This window comes from Epinephelus moara, chromosome 22 (genome assembly GCF_006386435.1).
Source record: "Epinephelus moara isolate mb chromosome 22, YSFRI_EMoa_1.0, whole genome shotgun sequence".
Lineage (NCBI taxonomy): Eukaryota > Metazoa > Chordata > Actinopteri > Perciformes > Serranidae > Epinephelus > Epinephelus moara.
In genome coordinates this window covers 8,690,121-8,707,776 of record NC_065527.1, presented here as the reverse complement: position 1 = coordinate 8,707,776, position 17,656 = coordinate 8,690,121, and the positions used below count along the sequence as shown (strand labels likewise).

Below are 17,656 nucleotides of genomic sequence, written 5' to 3'. Positions count from 1 at the left end.
TAGTTTCACAAACAGATTAAAAGGCAGTTTTCCTTGAAGTTAATTTTTCTTCACTTCCCCAAAACAAAAGCCTACACAGCAAGTTGCACTGTGCAGCCGCTTCTGTTGTAGAGCAATGAACAAGAACTGATTGCTGGTAAATAGTGTAATGTTAGCCGTTAGCATAATGTCAGGAATTTGGCAATATTTCACACTGGATAAAAGAATCCTATGACATTCAACGTCTGTGAGCCATGCCATGCAACAATGATAGCAATCATTTCACATCTGTACCAAAATTATATCGGATTGTACTTGGTATCGGTCGAGACGCAAGTTCAGGCTTCAGAATCCGTATTGCTAAAGAAAAAAATTGTATTGGAACATCTCTACAAATGATCTATCAGTTGCAGAAAACTTGATAACATGATCAATCATGACTTCAAAACAAAAACAGAAGACCAAAATTTAAAAAGAACCTGCCTTGAACAAATGTTATAATGGTCACAAGATGAAAGCAGACCTATTAACTGTATTTTAGACCAGTGTTCATTTGACACCATAAAACATCAGGTAAACACAATCCTTCCTTGAGGAGAAACTCAATCGATTAGTGTCAATCTGACAGCGGTGATCAGTACCTGAGAGTGAGTACGTACTGAACAAAAACATAGCTGCAAGGTGTTAACTGGTTCCCAGCACTGACAGGCCCAGTGTGCTCTGTGAAAAAAATCCCCCGTTGGGTAGATGAGAGCAGCTTGCTGAGACCGTCCAGTTATTGCCTGATAAAAAAAAAAGGAGAGAGAGGGCTGCCTGCTGCTGCCTGGCCTGTCACTGTGATGTTCAGGTTGGAAGTACAAGAGAGTGAACATCCGCCCTGACTGCCGGCTGTCAACCTGTCAGGCCAAAGTTATATTTCCAGGTGACAGTGGCTGATTCCCAGGAGTGAGACGGGCGTTTGTGGACTGGGAGCTCAGGAGGGCTGAGAGCAGGGCCAGTGGGAATGGTTCACATTGTGGTGTGAAACAGAGGAAGGTGAACCAGATGTTCACTGTTTAACAGAGGAGTAATAGTAAACTCTGAGTGATGTGTACGGCACCTGCAGACACAACAAGAACTGGCAAGTTTTATTTTCTACACTTGGTTAAAAAGGTGATAAATAAAAGCAAAGGACATTTTGAAGGGTAGAAAATCTTTTGCTGAAGAACTACGGAATGGAACCTTCACGTTTTTGGTACCGACCAAAATACGTCCGTAGCGCAGAGTATTAAAGACTGTGACTAGTATTTACTTATTTTTGGATAAGATAATACCAGATTTATATCAAAATGTCACCAATTTTAGACTATTTGAGGTAGTGTTGTCATAATATTGGCATCTCTAACTACAACACAACACTTTGAAAAATATTGTTATTTGATAGCAAAGGGGAAAAACTGAAAATGAGGGCATACAAATTAAGTTTTCATTAAAAAATAAATACAAAAAGCAGAGAACAGCAGAAGGACTTAAGTAAATATCAATAATAAGAGCAACGAGAAAGCGCAGCTGGTACCAGTTATTGATACTATGGAAAATGAGTATTAAATAATTAAAAAATTCCAAATTGATACGTATGGATAAATCAATATTTTTGATATTATTTGGTAAAGGAAAAAGTTATTGTTCAGTTGTGTTAAAGCAACATTTGATGTTTAAGTACTTTGATGTTGATATTTAAAAAAAAAAAAAAAAGGGGGGGGGGGGTTGTTTAAGAAAAAACACTTGAATAATCAATTGAAAAAAGTATTGTTTCAGTATGGAAACAAAAAAAACTTCACTTAAAACTTTATTTAATTAGACAAAACAGATGTTATGGACAGAATTTACAGCTGAAAAAGGTAAGTAATCACAATATATGTTAATATACATGTTATTGCGATACTCAGCATATCGGAAAACACCTAAATTCGCAATATTATTGTATCGTGGGGCCTCGGGTGACTCCCACATCTCATACTTTGCCCTATGAACAACCAGTTTCTGTGTTTGACTTCCTCTTCATTATAAGTCACATACGAAATCACTTCTTCACCTATAACCTACAGTGTTAAACCTTTTCAAATGGAATCAAATATCCAGTTACACTGTTAACGCTTAACAGCTCATTGTTAAAATGCACTACCTTTGCAAAGAGTGTTTACAGTCACGGTCGCCTAACATCCTATAATAAACAGTGGTGTGGCTTTTTTAAGGCCACAATGTGAGTACAGCTCAAGAATGGCTGTGGCGCTCAGGTTACACGAGCACTTCACCAGGAGCGCTCCGGGAAAAAGAAAAAAGCCGTCTGTGCTCTCCACTCCTGCTCCGAGATAAGCCACTTGGTGCGTTCAGCGGGCAGAGACTCCTCCGTCAGCATTGGAGGCAAGACAGTGATCGGTTACATCACGTTGCCGAGGCTCGGCTCGCGCTGCTGAGAAGGATGCTTATTCAGGCTGACCATTGGCACCCTGGACGACCCATTACGGTAAGTGTGTCACTCACTACTATGCCAAAAATACCCTGGCTACTGAATGAGGCGAAGCCACTTAAGGACCTGGCTGGGTCACTGCCTGCCTCATGGTTAGAGTCACAACTCTGACACTGATGTCAGACACACTGCTCTGCACACACACACACACACACACACACACACACACACACACACACACACGACCAGAGGAAAACATGCTTGGTCATAATGTGAATCACAGACCAGTAATTTTAATGGAATATGGCGTTTGTGCATTACGGCAGAGCTGTACACTTTTAATTTCCACTAAAACACGGAGGGAAAAGGCTCGTGCAGGACTGTCTCCATCATGTTTCAGGCCTTGACGGACTGAACTGCTCTGGACAGACAGTTTGGAGTGTTAATTTGCACTCCCTCGGGCACTGCCATGCAAATCTTCAGGTCAGGGGATCATGCCCACAACAGTTACTGCTTTCTCTACAGCCAACCACATTTTAAAGCATCACAACACAGTTAGTATCAGCCAGGCAGCAAATACTGTTCAAATGTGTCTTTGGTGCATAAATCACTGTCACCTGCCACACCAGCGAGAAACAATGACACTAAACAGCCTTTTCGCTGTCGCTTTTGTCTGTGTAACTTCGTCCCTGCTGACCACCGGCTGCTCTTTTTTTAACCATGAGCCTACCAAATCAAAAACAAAACAATGGCTCCGTATCAAACGGGCTGCTAACTGGACGCCTGGCACACTGCTGTGCACAAAGAGGTGGCATTTAAACTTGTGTAAACACTGGCCTAATTCTATGATAAATGTACATTAATTATTTAGGCCAGTTAAAAATAAGCACAGTGGTGCGTATACTTTTTATAAAGAGCTGAAAAGTTAATTTTGAAGTGTACAATGAAAGTGAGTCAGAACTCTCTCTGCTTATAGTTTATGTTACAGAAAACTATGTCAAAAAATCAAAAGTGATTCAATTAAGGGCTGCTGTTAACAATTATTTTCATAACTAATGAACTCCCCAATTATTTTATGATTAACTCATTAATTGTCTGGTCAATTACCTGTTAGAAAATAGTTAAAGATGTCAATCACAGGTTCCCAGAGCAGTAATTCTGGGCATTTTTTCCAACAAAATGATGCAAGTAATTACCAGAATTGTTACAGATGAATTTTGACTCTGACTCATTATTTTCAACCAACAACTTAACAAAAAACAAAGCAGTTGCCGACTGCTTTTCTGTCAATCAACCAATCAATGAATCGACAATTTGTTTCAGATAGAAACAGTGATATCAAACAGTGAATGCACCAAATCGTCACGTTCAAGAAGCTGGAATGAGCAGAAGATCTTAAATATTATTCAACACGGTTATGCATTTATTTACTTATCAACACATCCATTAATTTGCTAACTATTTCAGCACTTGTTACTGCTCTCCTGTCTTTATAGTACATAGATGTAGCACAATATCTGAATATTGATCCCCCATTGCTTTGCTAAGATTACTTCAGTGTGCACAGGCTTTCTCCCAGCTCCTGCCTGTCCTAAATGAACTCCACAGAGCTGGTTTTATTAGCCTAAAAGATGCTCAATATGATGATCAGAACATATCTATGATTCTGAAGTTGTCTGCACATAGAGGTGGCTGACCCAGCAGCTAACAGCTACTGGTGCTAACAACAGTGCTAACAAAGCTAACAGTGTTAACATGGCGGGTGCTTTCATGATGATGCCATCCTATTATCAGTGCTAACCGCCATTTAAGTGCAGTGGAGTAGCAGTGATGAGCTACACACTAATAGGGACCCACATGCACTAACATGCATGTGCGATACCACAACAATAACGCTCAGAGAAGCTACAACAACATACATAGGTAGCGTGACTTCATTCACCTCTCAGGACACCACTACTCCACTGTATCTCTACCTGGAGCTCGCATGTACGGAGCCTGGGTTTGGTTGAAGGTGGCAGCGCTGTTTGGGCTGAGAAAGCCATGTGTAAGTAAGGTAAAGGAGGTTATCGGGTTGGTGCGGGGAGGGTAGCAGTGAGACCTGGCATTAGGGGAGTGTCTCTGGGACGCCAGAGATCACTGTCTAGCCTCCTGGAGGTGTCGTGGGACCAACTAGACGAAACACTGGTGAAAGGAGGTTCCCACCCGATGACCCCAAAGACATGCTAGTTATCACTGCTCATTGGTTTGTATAGTTAAGCTTTGCCATATTAGCTTATCATAGGGCTTAGGTTATTCACTGAGTGTTGATCCTTTCTCTAGAGCACAAACTTCTTGTGTTTATTTGAACTCACACATAGCAAATCTAGCCTGAGTCATGGTGCTGCTTGAATAAAGTTCTGTCGCTGGCCGTTCCTCCAAAGTCCCAGATGCATCCCAGATGGAAGTATTTCCACTGCTTGAATATTCTCCTACTAACAAACTGATGGTGTGGGTGATCTATAACAACTACCACCACTTTTAAGACTGGTCATGGGCCGTAAAAAATACCAGTTTGTGTGCCTAAGACTTTTTCTTTCTGCAGTGGTTGTGAAAGAGGCATCGAGTCTAATTTTTTATACTGGTATTGCATCAAAGTTTAAAATTCTGGTATTGTGACAACATTAGACTTGAATAGCACATTAGGAGAAACAGAAAGCAAGGCTATGACTAGAGGGCACACTCCACAACAACAGATATCATGATTGAGTTCCACAGAAGACAAAGACGTGTGCTTATGTTCCCCTTTTCCGCTTTATATATGAGCCAATGGCTTTTTTCACCCTGCAGAGAGCAAAGGTGAGAGCTGTATGAGAGCTGGGAGGAAGCATCATTCTCTACCTTCTAGTATCAACAACTGCACCAATTTAAAGGTTAACCACTTTATTCCATAAAAACACACACACCATACGTCATGTAAATGAAGTCTGTAGTCTCACACAGGCTCGGAGAAGGATATTACTATGCTAATCTGGGGCATTTTAGAAGGTAAATGTCAAAAGAAATGAATTACCTTTACATTCCAGCGTGCCCTGATGCAATAGCCCAAGTTTGACATTTGTCCATGAGGAACTTGTTTTTCCTCTGTGTGTTTTCAATGTGCAACACTGGAAATATAATTTTTCAGATTGGTAATTTTCACCATCAGGAATTAAAATTATCTTTTGTATCACTTTAAAGCAAAGATTTCAACAGCATCATCATCAGATACTGGCGGGATAGTTTGTGGAAGTCAATACACCTGCAGGCGTAGTCAACTTTATAAGCACTCACAGCTTCTTACTGTGTTGTTGTCTCTGACGTGCTCCGTATCAAAAATTCACAGGGATAATTAAACGGTCGTGTGGATCCAAATCCAACACTTGACTCAAGAAAAAGACTGACTTGGAAAAATGCAACACTGTCTGTGGCTGTCAGCGAGATGAAAACGGGCGATGTTACCAAAGAAAGACGGATGGCTGGTGACACGTGGAGTAAGAGCAGGTCAGAGAGGCTCCTGAGGCAGCGGCGCACACACACACACACACACAGTCACACACATACACACACTCGCAACGACCACCGAGTAACTACCGCACTTTATACACAAATACACACAGCTGTCAGGGGCAGACGAAGATCATTCACAAAACACCCAACCCCCCTCCCCTGGGTATCACTGACACCGTTTCTCCCTGGTACACACACACTCACCATCCAGTCTCACACACACACACACACACACACACACACACACACACACACAGTTGCCGGGAGGCAGCATGCTGTCCATGTGGCCTGTGGAGAATCATTACTCAGCAGTGCACACTAAAGAGCCAAGAGTGAACTTCCTTTTTGAATGCTCGGGCTTCCTCTTTTCCACGGCACCAACCCCCCACCAAACAGAGTCACAACAGTAGCTGAAAGTTGTTCTGTGCGTTTTCTTGGAAATGTGTGTCGTGTTGAATGAGTAGGGACAGTTTAGAAAGTGTATCGCCGGCTGTCAAAGAACAGCGGATCACTTTCTAGTGATTGTGAACATCCAGTGACGCAACACTCATCCGTCCAAAAATTATAGTTTAAAATGAGAATTATTTTTAAATCATTTCAAATACAGAAAGTGCCAGTGACAGCCGCAACCAGCAATTATTTCATAACTGATTGACTCGTGTTTAAGAAACCAATTTATCTTTTAGTCTATTAAAAGAATGAAAATAGTTAAAAGTGAAAGCAGATGACAACTTCTTTAAAACGCCTGATTTGTAGGGTTGCATAGATATACTGGTTTCAATGTATACTGTGATATAAAAGCTGATGGTTGTAATACTGTGTACATTTGCTTATCTACGATATTTTAAAAAATGCAACTGGGCGGAGACCTTTTACACATACTTTTCTTTACTTTTACTTACCTTATACTTCCATTAACAAAATTGTTTCAAGATTTAATTATAGTGATAAAATGTTTAGTAAAATGAAACAACCCTTTTGTTTTTATTCCTTTCAGTGTCATTCTGACTGATGATAAAATAAATTCCGTTATACAGTGAAACTGCGATGTTTTCTGAGATGAGATCGTACTGTGAAATTCTCATACCGTGATTTGTCTGGGAAAAAAAGTCCACATCTGGTGAACAATTTACAACAACATCAGACAGAAAAAAATCCTTCGGGCTTTTTTCTTAACGACTAACTTAACTTAAAAAATAATAACTTAAAATATTTCTCACTTTCATGATCAATTAATCTACTGATAATTTTTTCAATTGCTTGGTCGAGGGCTGGGCAATATGGAGACGATAAAATATCGCAGTATTTTTTAACAAATACATCAATATCGCGGCAATATTAAAATAATTTACACAGTGAGATTTTTGATACATCATCAGTACTGTGAATATAATTGAGGTAAAAATCAAATACAGTAACAGCAGCTAGAACAGTCTTCAGGAAATTACATCACTTTACTGAAATAACACTTAAAATATTATCATATCCAAAATCTAAGATGACATCTGGTTTCATTTCGTGATATCAATAATATCAATATATTGCCCAGCCCTAGTTTGGTCCTCACAATGTCAGCAAATACTAAAAAATGCCAACTACAATCTACATTAAGGGCTGCAACTAACAATTGTTTACATTATGGATTAATCAGTAGATTATTTTCTTGATCAAATGTTGTAAAAATAAAAATAAAAGAGAAAAAATAAGCAAAAAAAGGCTCAACGCAACTTCTCAGAGCCAACTGTCTTCAAATGTCTTGTTCTGTCGATAGATATTAAATTAACATTGATATAAATAGAGAGAAACAGCAGATCGTCACACTGGACAAGATGGAACCAGAAAATATCTGCCATTGTTGCTTTAACAATGAATAGACAATAATTGAAACAATTAATCTATTATTAAAATAGCTGCGGATACATTTTCTGCAATCACCTAATCATCGCACCTCTCATTACAAGTCCCCAGACTCAAAGGTGACATCTTAAATGTCGACTATTTGAATCATCAGACTCTAGTTGCAACCTTTTTCCATCTTCACCTCACCTGACATTATTTTATTCATGTATCATCTCCAGTACAAACACTGTGAGTGAATGGATACTTTAATCGTCATAATTAGGGCTGTAACAATTACTTTCAAAAAATGCCCCTTTAGGAAACTGGAATTGTGACAGAGGGATTTTAGTATGTTCTGACACTTATAAATCAAATAATTAGAAAAATAATTGGCAGAATAATTGATTATGAATATAATCACTAGTTGCAGCACTTTATTTTTGGCATTTAATTAACTTTTTTTCTTTGTAATGACTTTAAATTTCTTCAGAATACAAATTTAATGACTTTCAAATCCCACTTCAGTGTAAAGGACTCAGCACCCAGTATACTTCACATTTCCAGTATGATCTCCAATACGATTTTCATTACATCCTCAAACAAATGACACACTTAGAACAGCTCTAGTGTGCTAAATAAGAGCATACTGGTCAGTTTAATGCTTTAATTAGTTTTACTTTTGAATAACAATGCAGAGACGGGGAAAATGTTTGCTCTGGGAAATATTAAATTTATTCCATCTTCATTACTTGTGAGTTTTTGACACCGTAAAGCTGTCATGAAACTGTTTATTTGTGCACTGCTTTCCAATTTGCAGTGGGGCTTCCCTTGTACATCAGCAGCAGCAGTGCTGAGCGTCTATTAGCAGCAGGCAATTTAACACCCTTGGTTTGGTGTTTTTCATTATGTTTTCAACTGTGGGACTTTCTCAGAGAAATGTTTCCAAAGTGTCTTGGATTATGATTTAATTCAAACTCAATTTGGGAAGTCAGCCTTTCAGAGCGGAGAGGGCATCCCTGATGGCTCACTCCCATGTGTTAGGCAGAGGGAAACACCTGGCGTTATACCATCCAAAACAACCCCACTACAATCTACTTCAGAGTATTTGTTTGTGTGCAAGGCATAATGAAAACCCATAATATTAGCCCTCACCCACCACTCAATTAACACATTAATTCATCTTTAGCAGGTGGCCCAAGGCAGGTGAATGGCTCCATAAAAATCATCCATCGAATCATTACTGGCGATGCATCTGCCAATTAAAAGGCCAATCGTGCCGCTGTTGATGAATGGAGAGTTGAAGCATTTAATCAACTCTGCTAAAATACAGCCAACAGCACTCATCATGGACAGCTCTTCTGCACAGTCTGTGAAAAACTCTCCAATCGCTGCAGTCAAACATCAAACACATAACAAGTTCTTTGACTGAGCATAATGTGTGTGTAGTGGTGGCCTCGTGTGACATCGCTGTGTCATGATTTGACAACTGTTTGGAAACTATTTACTTCATCTCTCCGTCCATTTGCCCCATGCGAGTGGTCTTTTCCTCCCGGTACCACATTTGGGATTATATCCATTAAAGTAATGTGTTCTCTGCACCTGCACCACTGACACCAAGACAAAAAACTCCTGCAAAAGTTCCAGTTCTAAATGATTCTAATTCTTCCCAATTCAGTGACACTAATGAGATCTTGATACAAACCCGTCTGCCTCCTGCAAAAATACAGTTTCTGCTACCTTTAACTGTGCTTAACAACCAAACTGTTCAATTTCCCTCCCAGCAGACTCTCTTCTTCCACTTGCACAATAAGAATGAGATTGAGCTTCTTCAGCAAAGAACTGCTATGAAAGCACAGTAGCTCATATAAAAAACCAGCATGGTTGACAATCTAGTGACGAAAAGGTGTTAAGAGTGTTGGGATAGACTAATGTCCAGTGTGTAGGGGGTATATCAGAAATGAGATACGATATTCATTAGTGTACAATCACCTGAAACTAAAGACTTGTTGTGTTTTTGTTACCTTAGAATGAGCCGTTTATATCGACAAAGGAGCGGGACCTTTTCCACGGAGTCCACCATGTTGTTTCTACAGTAGCCCAGAACAGACAAACCAAACACTGGCTCTAAATAGGGCCATTCGCATCGTCATGTCGGCCACTGTAGTTCTCCTACACGCTAGGCACATGGGGAAGTTTCAGTTGTTTGCAATCTGCAACCTCACCTCTAGATGCCACTAAACCTGACACACCAGACCTTTAAGAAAACAAGTGGATATCACATTCAGGATATGAGCATAAGCAAAGACAAACATTACTGGTAATACTGTGTCTCCACGAACATAATCTGTCGCCTACAGCAAGCATTATAACAATAAATTGAAGAAAAGTGGCGGCAGAGTTGTTTGCATGCTGCTCTCTGAGACATTTAGACATCACAGCAATGATAAGACACTTCTTCCGAGTTCACGCCTCTAATCTGACACCTAAAATATCGCTCGGCCCACAACACAACCACAAATAAAGATAAAACTAACCTACCGAGGACTAATGCTCTTATTCAATAAGATGAGTGTTACTGAGGCTAGTCCACATGCAAAACTGGCAGCTAAGAAATGCTAAAAAAAAATGTAAGTGCAATTAAGAAACACTGATACTTAGGAGCAACAGAAAACAACTCTACTTCTTCTTAACAAAAATTCAATCAATCAAAATTAAATGTGATTGAAATAAGTCATAAGACATTTTTAAAGCTGCCTGGACTGAAATCTAGAACCAATTTAACAATAACCAAAACACAAACTGACATCAACTACTTTGGGTTTGGGACAATTTTGCCTAAATATTTACTGTAACATAAAACATTACTTTTTTGTCTACTTCAAAAGTTAGATAATCTAGTTCACATGCTGAAAAAATGTACAACTTTCTGTAGTGGAACATACGGAAAACAACGAACATATATGTTATCATAAAACTATCCATCTGGTTTGCCTTGAACAAAACACGTTCATCTGTCATTTGGATTTGGTAAATGAGCGTTGCTGGTTCCTCCATCCTGTTCTGTTCAAAGTTAATGTACGACACATTCAATTAAGTTTTTATTTAATAGATTTCAATTATTTTGAGATATTAAGATGCAATATGCCAGTTAAAAAGATAATAATATCCTACTTCATGTCTTAGCATTTTTAAGGCTTTTGAAAGATTGATTTAAGACATTTAAATACCAATTAACGCCTTAATTTTATATTAACGAATTTAATGTCCTTTAAGTCTTCTGAAGGATCCACAGGAACCCTGCAATAAATATGAATACGACCCACGTGGTCATCTCTGACGTCTCACTAAAAACATAGCTGAAAACACAATCTGAAGAATCATGTCTGATGGTTAACATTAATCAATTTCATGTGAAAAATAAATAAATTAAAATAAAAAAGTTCACCCCACAGCATCAGCAGCTCAACTATAAAACAAGTGCCCGTCTCAATGTCCACGAAGATGCTGTCAATTTATCCTGTTTACCAAAGTTGAAAGCTGGCCTTGGGCACTGACACTTGCACACAGGAAGCCACAAATTGGAACGAAAAAGGGAAATCCAAACTTTCCTCAAAACAGCAGTGAGCGGCACTTTAGTAAGACTCATCAGCCTGACATTCCTTAACCCTTTGGTAAAGAATCACAGATCATTGCAGCCAGTGAATACGACAATGCTGTCTACAGCTACTGATGTCGAATCGCAGAATATCTGGACGTTTGAGTTAAAACTATTGGAACCAAATCCTTTTACTGACATTTAGAGAGCGCTGTGAATGTGCGAAGTCGCACCGTGTTGCTCTAAGTGTCCACAATTGACCTTGCTGTGAGGCAGCAAAGTGGCATTTGACACATGTGAATAGCTTGCACCTTTTAAGTTAAAGCAACATGTGGTGATATCACTTCTATAGCTGAACAGTCTGTCCTTGAAGACGACTCTTTCGCTGGAAATAAAGTAATAAACACAGTGTGTCTGCTTTCTTGTGGGACTAAATCAATGTATCAATACACATAAAGCACGACCTTTGTCGTAAAGGGTCTATCATCTTTGGTTAACAGATGCATCAAGCAAAGTTTGACAGGAAAAAGCAGAAACATGTGATGCTCAAATTTGAATATTTAAAGAAATTCAAAATGTTGTAATAGAGAAAATTAAATAAATGTTCCTCTCTGTCAAAGTGAATTGGAAATCACATCTCTGCCCTTAATGACAATGCTGTATGTATACAACAGAATCATCCTCATGCATCTCAATAACAAAAACAGTCCTGTGCCGTAAAGGTGGCGGTGCACACTGCACAAATGTTTCCCATGACACTTAATTGTAGAGTAAAAACACTACACATGTGGCTGGTATCACTGGAGAGAGAGATGTGGGTGAGCACTGTTGACATGGTTACACTCTCTGCATGTGGAAGCAAATTAGACTATTGTAACCTGCTGGGGGAAAAAAAAAGCTGTGACACTCGGCTGACACCTTAGTTGCTTGTAAACACAACTGGAGCCAGTCCAGCCCTCTCACGTGGCTGCGAGACGTCGGAGCACACAAGTCTCCTCAACTTCTGATCTGGAAACAGTGGAAAACACACTTGTACAATGGGGCTACATGGCCACACCTACTCTATGTGCTGTACCAGAGTCAGCCAACTTCAACAAGCAGTGCACACAGTGTACCCAACGGTGAGAAAAAAAACAAAAAACTTCAGGAGCATGTCAGAGGTCAGCAGCTGAAAATGACAGTAGAGATGTGATTCAGCACAAGTGAGCTTATCATACAAATAAAAACAATGGTGGATCCACACGAGTACAGTCATCATGCAAATTACTGCAGTGGGAGGAACTGTGTTCTCAAAATACTTTAAATAGACACAACCAGGGAGTAAGTTAATATTCTGAAATTAATATTGTGGTTTTTGGTGCATGTTTCTGTTGATGTGGGAGAACATTCACAGCATTTATATGCACAAAAATATAGGTATGTTTTAAGGCTACAAAAATGCACATAATAGTGATCAAAATAAATATAATGACATAAAAGACACAGGGACTATGTTGTCTTGACACGGTGGAGGAACACATAACTGGGCAGAGGGGGCTGTTTTTCTGCAGCCTTCCATTAGATGCAATTATAAATGGCCGAGAGCAGAGGGATGGGGAGCCAATCAGATCTCGGCTCGCATGTCAACCTAAGACCAACTGTCTCCTGGCTCTGACAGCAGGATTTTACCTCCATAATTCAAATCCCAAAGCAAAGGCAATCTGCACTTTGCCAACTCTAACCAGCGGGGCCGTGTTTACAAGGCGGCACATGGAGCAGAGGCGCAGGGGCAAAAAGGGAGAGCGGAGCCGAACCGAGCCACAATGAATGAAACCCTCCGTCAAGATGAATCAATCGCGGTCACAATCACACTTTGATCCGAGTAAACACTTAGCGGATGCAATTGTTGCCATTCACTGGACTGTGAGACACATCTCCACCTCACCGTGCGGAGGCTTTTTAACCGACAGAGGGGTCTTTTCTTAATGATTATGCAAATGTTATTTAACGGCTATCGCTGTCATTTGCATCTTGTTTATTGCCTTGACAGCCATTGACACAACTTTGATAGCACTGGAGGGAGCACAGCACATTAAAAGACGCTATCTCGCCGCGGATTCTCGCAGAAATAACAGTGGTTACAGCACTTCTGTCTACAATGAGGCTGGAGGAGCACTGCGAAGAAATATCGCCTTATCTCCCTCTGCACACACACACACTTTCTCCTGACAAACTCTTGCTCTACTTAGTCAAACTCTTGCCCTGTACCCAGCAGGGACACACACTAACACCAACAACTCGGGAAGTTGTTTCCAACAGAATATGTGGCTTCTTTCTGTGTCTAAACACTATTGCAGGGGGTGGTATTGGGAGAAAGAGAGAGAGGCAGCCATTTTAGAGCTCTTGCTACATAGACAATGGCTGGTCCAATGCAATATGCAACTCTACAGTGCTTTTCCTGAGCTACTGGGTGACTTTAACTGAGTCAAAGTGGTACTGTGCAGTAAGTGGAGTTTACCTGATTTCTGTTGGGAGGTTGTCCAGTGTTTCCCGGGCTCATGGGAGGCGGATGGTGGGTCCTTTGTTGCCAACCCGGATGGACCCCACCATACTGACTGCTGCCCATATCTCCTGGCCCCTTGCTGGCCCCTTCCTGATTGTTATAGTCTCCTTGGGGGTAATTCGGGTAGCTCCTGGCAGAGCTAGGGGATGTCAAAAGCTGATTTAAAGTTGGCGTAGACGTAGGTTGTTGGTTTCCCATGTTATACCTCTGATTATTGTAAGAGGCAGCCATAGCTGTGGTTCCTCCTGCTGGCTGTTGCTTGCCTGGCTGCCCCCCAGCCGCCGGAGGCTGGTTGTTACGCGGGGAATTCATGGCCCCGTATCCTTGGCCCTGATAAGAAGTCCTGTTCTGGAAAGGGCTGTAGTTGTTATAATGGTTGGGGTAGCCGTGTTCGTGTGAATTAGGGGGGTAAGGGTCCATCATGCCCGGCCCCGATGCAGCTGCCATGCCAGGGCTTTGTTGTCCGCCATGTTGATGAAAAGGGGCCCGGCTGTAGTGCTGGTTGTAACCGTAAGGAGGTGGAGGAAAGGGGCCCGGGTGGTGGTGTCCCATTCCGGGATGGTTATTCCCTTCGGGCCCGCCTGAATCATTCTGATTACTGCTATTATTATTTACCCTGGGCAAATTCCCGTTGCCGTTCTTCATGTCAGGATCCCCTCCTCCCCCAGCATTTCCAGCATCGGTCCCGTCCTGCAGCTCCTTCTGGCCAGGAGATCCGCCGTCAGGTCCCGGTTCCTTATTTTCATGCTGTTTCTCTCCCGGTACCGACTCCTCCTGTGGGTCCCGATCCGGCTTTTTGAGTTCGGATGGCGGGCTAGTGTTGAGAGTGGCGACGCTGGCAACCTGAGCGGCCATGATATCCCTCTCTCTCTCTCTCCCCCACTCTTTCTCTACCTCTCTCTCAGCACGGCGACTCACTCACAATCAAACTCCGAATAACCATTGAATATAAATACAATTATATTTATAACAACGTACCCGTTGTCCCGGTTCATTCCCCCCTTTGCCCTCCGCCCGGACCGGTATCCGGTAATCCACCGCGACTCCGTTTAAAGTTAAAACAGAGAGGGGAAAGTTTGTGAAAGAAAGAATATATAAATACAGAGCCAGGGAAATGAATTTCACCGACACAAGTGAGTGTGTGTGTGTTGGAGGGGGGGCTTCTGTTACAGAACGAGAGCGCGAGCTAGAAATCAACCAAACCAGCACGAGGCTCCGCGAGACACAGCCATCTTACCGACCTGTCGCGAGAAAATGAAAACCCGGAGCGGAGTCCGCGGTGAGAAGTGGATCCGGACTGCCCTGTCTAATAACAACATTGTTTATACCCAAGAAGAGCCATTATTGTGGGTCTAATGCGCTTTAAACTGAGCTCGTGCATAAAAATGTCGACGTGTACGAAAAGCCCTGTTTGTTAGCATAAAGTATCGGTCATTGTGAGACTAATTAAGTGTTGAACGGCGAAAAGGCTTATGCTAATGAAAATACACAGCAGTGGGCTGGCTGACAAAGTAAGTGAGTGAGATTTAGATTTGAAAAGAATACACATTTTACAAAGCGTATTTATGCGTGCATGCTTACTGCTGCTATTAAACTAAGAATAGGTGACCAAATTTTGGAAATTTTGAAGTTTGGTGGTCAATATTAATAAAATATTCAGTGTTATCATCTATGAAAAACTCCAGTGTAACACTGCCACGGTAAGTGTTGATAAAAAATGGGTGCTATATTACTATATTTTCTTTTATTTCATCCTACAGTTCAACTTTATTGCTTATTTTACAGCATTTTTATTCCATTCTGATATTATATCCTATTCAAACATTATTAAATTGTGTATGTAGCACAGACGAGGCTACAACTACATCCAGGAAGAGACTCAAAATGACTTCAAACTAACTACATGACCCAAAATAAAGCACACACACACACATTACACGAAACTGCAACAGATGCATAAATACTGTGAAGATAAGTTAAATAACTGTGCATTTTTAAGGCTAAACCATCTGTGTCTCAGTGTGTCTTGCTCTTATGCAGGAGAGGTGGTGAGGACTTTTGCATATCTGCACCCAGGGGCTTGTTATCTCATAATCTGCCCATGGATGTGTGGCGTGAGAGCATGTGGAAGGTGTGCATTGTGTGATTCTGACAGTTAATTGAAAGTTAGCAGCCCTGCCATTAAACACAGGGACATTTTCTGCTGGGGACATGCCACCAAAAACAGAATTACAGGTCTGGAGACATATTCAACTTCAGTTTAACTATGTTTTAAATAGCCTTATGGTTTTATATACAAGGCTGCTGCACTGCTCAGTGCCACAGACTTTGTGTAAAGTAAATCTATTAAAATGCCCCTTCCTGCACCGTACTACTCTGCCTTGAAGTCAGCCATAACTATGCAACCGTTCTGATTACAAAAATTGCTTCATGCATGAGCTGTGTGTGTTCATCTGTGTTACGTTCATTTGTGCACTTTATCTTATTAGCTCGTTAAAGGAGTGGAACAAAATAGGCTACAATGTCATCTTCTGTTAGAGTGGGCTAATGGGTGGAAGTGACTGCGTCCATGTGTCCACAGGAGCAGAGGAGAGGAGAGGACAGCGGAGGAGAGTAGAGGAAAGCATGAAATCACAACCTGTGCAAGTCTGTGCAGTGTGTGCAGAGTGTGTGTGTGAGTGTGAGAGAGAGGATAGAAAAGGAAGAAGGATGGGGGATGGACTGAGCCAGTCACAGAGCAGGAAGTGAAGATACAAAAAGAGAAACAGTGGTGGTGGAAAAGTGACAGTGTATCAGGCCACTGAGATCCAACACATCATATGCTGTCTGTTAAAACTCAAATCTCACGCCAACACGCACGAGAGCGAGAAAAGCACAAAATCGTCCTATACAATTAATAGGAATAGACACCCTGTGCCTCTCCACCACTCTCTCCCTCCCCACCCCCTTTCTTCGTGCTCTCTGCCTGCCTGCCTCGCGCTCTCCTAGCAGCAGCAGCCTTCGTGCTGCCTTCAGAGGCTGTCGGAATTTTCGTGAGTCAGAAACGAATGACTCATACAGTGCAAAACTAAGAGACTAAATGTGAAAGGAAAGTATGAAACGTCATGCAAAAGCCTACTTTAGTGGCCTGTTTGGTATTTTAAAGTCGCTGCAGGGTGTGACAGCTTTGTACTATACACCAAAACACATAAAAGATCCTCTATCCATATGTATGCATGTGTCTTTGCATGTGTTGTGTTGTGTAACAAGGTAGTGGGTGCATTAATTTCTGTCAGGATTAATAAAGTATCTATCTATCTATCTATCTATCTGGGGCATTATCCACCTCAGCAGCACACAATACAGGAATGATTAGGATTATAAATAATATAGATTACAATACAAACATTTAGTAGAAATGTAGTCACAGCTTTATTATTCTTTTTATGTAAAGCATTTTGTAGCTTTGTTTTGAAGGTGCCATTTATATAAAGTTCAACACAAGATCATGTGAAAATATAGGCTAATACTATTTAAAAAGTATTACATTTCCTCTGTGTTAACGCACCAGTATGCACACAGGTATTCAAAATGAGAGGACATGGAAAATAGTGTTTGTATGTGTTCATATGGAAAGATGTAGTGTGCTTTTTTTTGTATATCAGCTCTCCTATTTTCCTTTTTCCCTTGAAATAATATCAGAAATAAAATGCGTGTGTTTTTGTAAAGTGGCTCTGAGATACAC

General features: G+C 40.9%; 1 protein-coding gene across 1 annotated transcript in view; it reads right to left on the bottom strand.

Annotated features, from left to right (window-relative positions):
• arid1ab (AT rich interactive domain 1Ab (SWI-like)) overlaps positions 1-15,156 on the bottom strand; it is a 57,530-nt gene extending 42,374 nt beyond the window's left edge. Inside the window, exon 1 of the mRNA XM_050034602.1 lies at positions 13,888-15,156. Within this exon, the coding sequence (XP_049890559.1) occupies positions 13,888-14,787 (900 nt within the window). The 5' untranslated portion in view covers positions 14,788-15,156. The remainder of the gene's footprint in view (positions 1-13,887) is intronic.
• Positions 15,157-17,656: the final 2,500 nt, after the last annotated feature.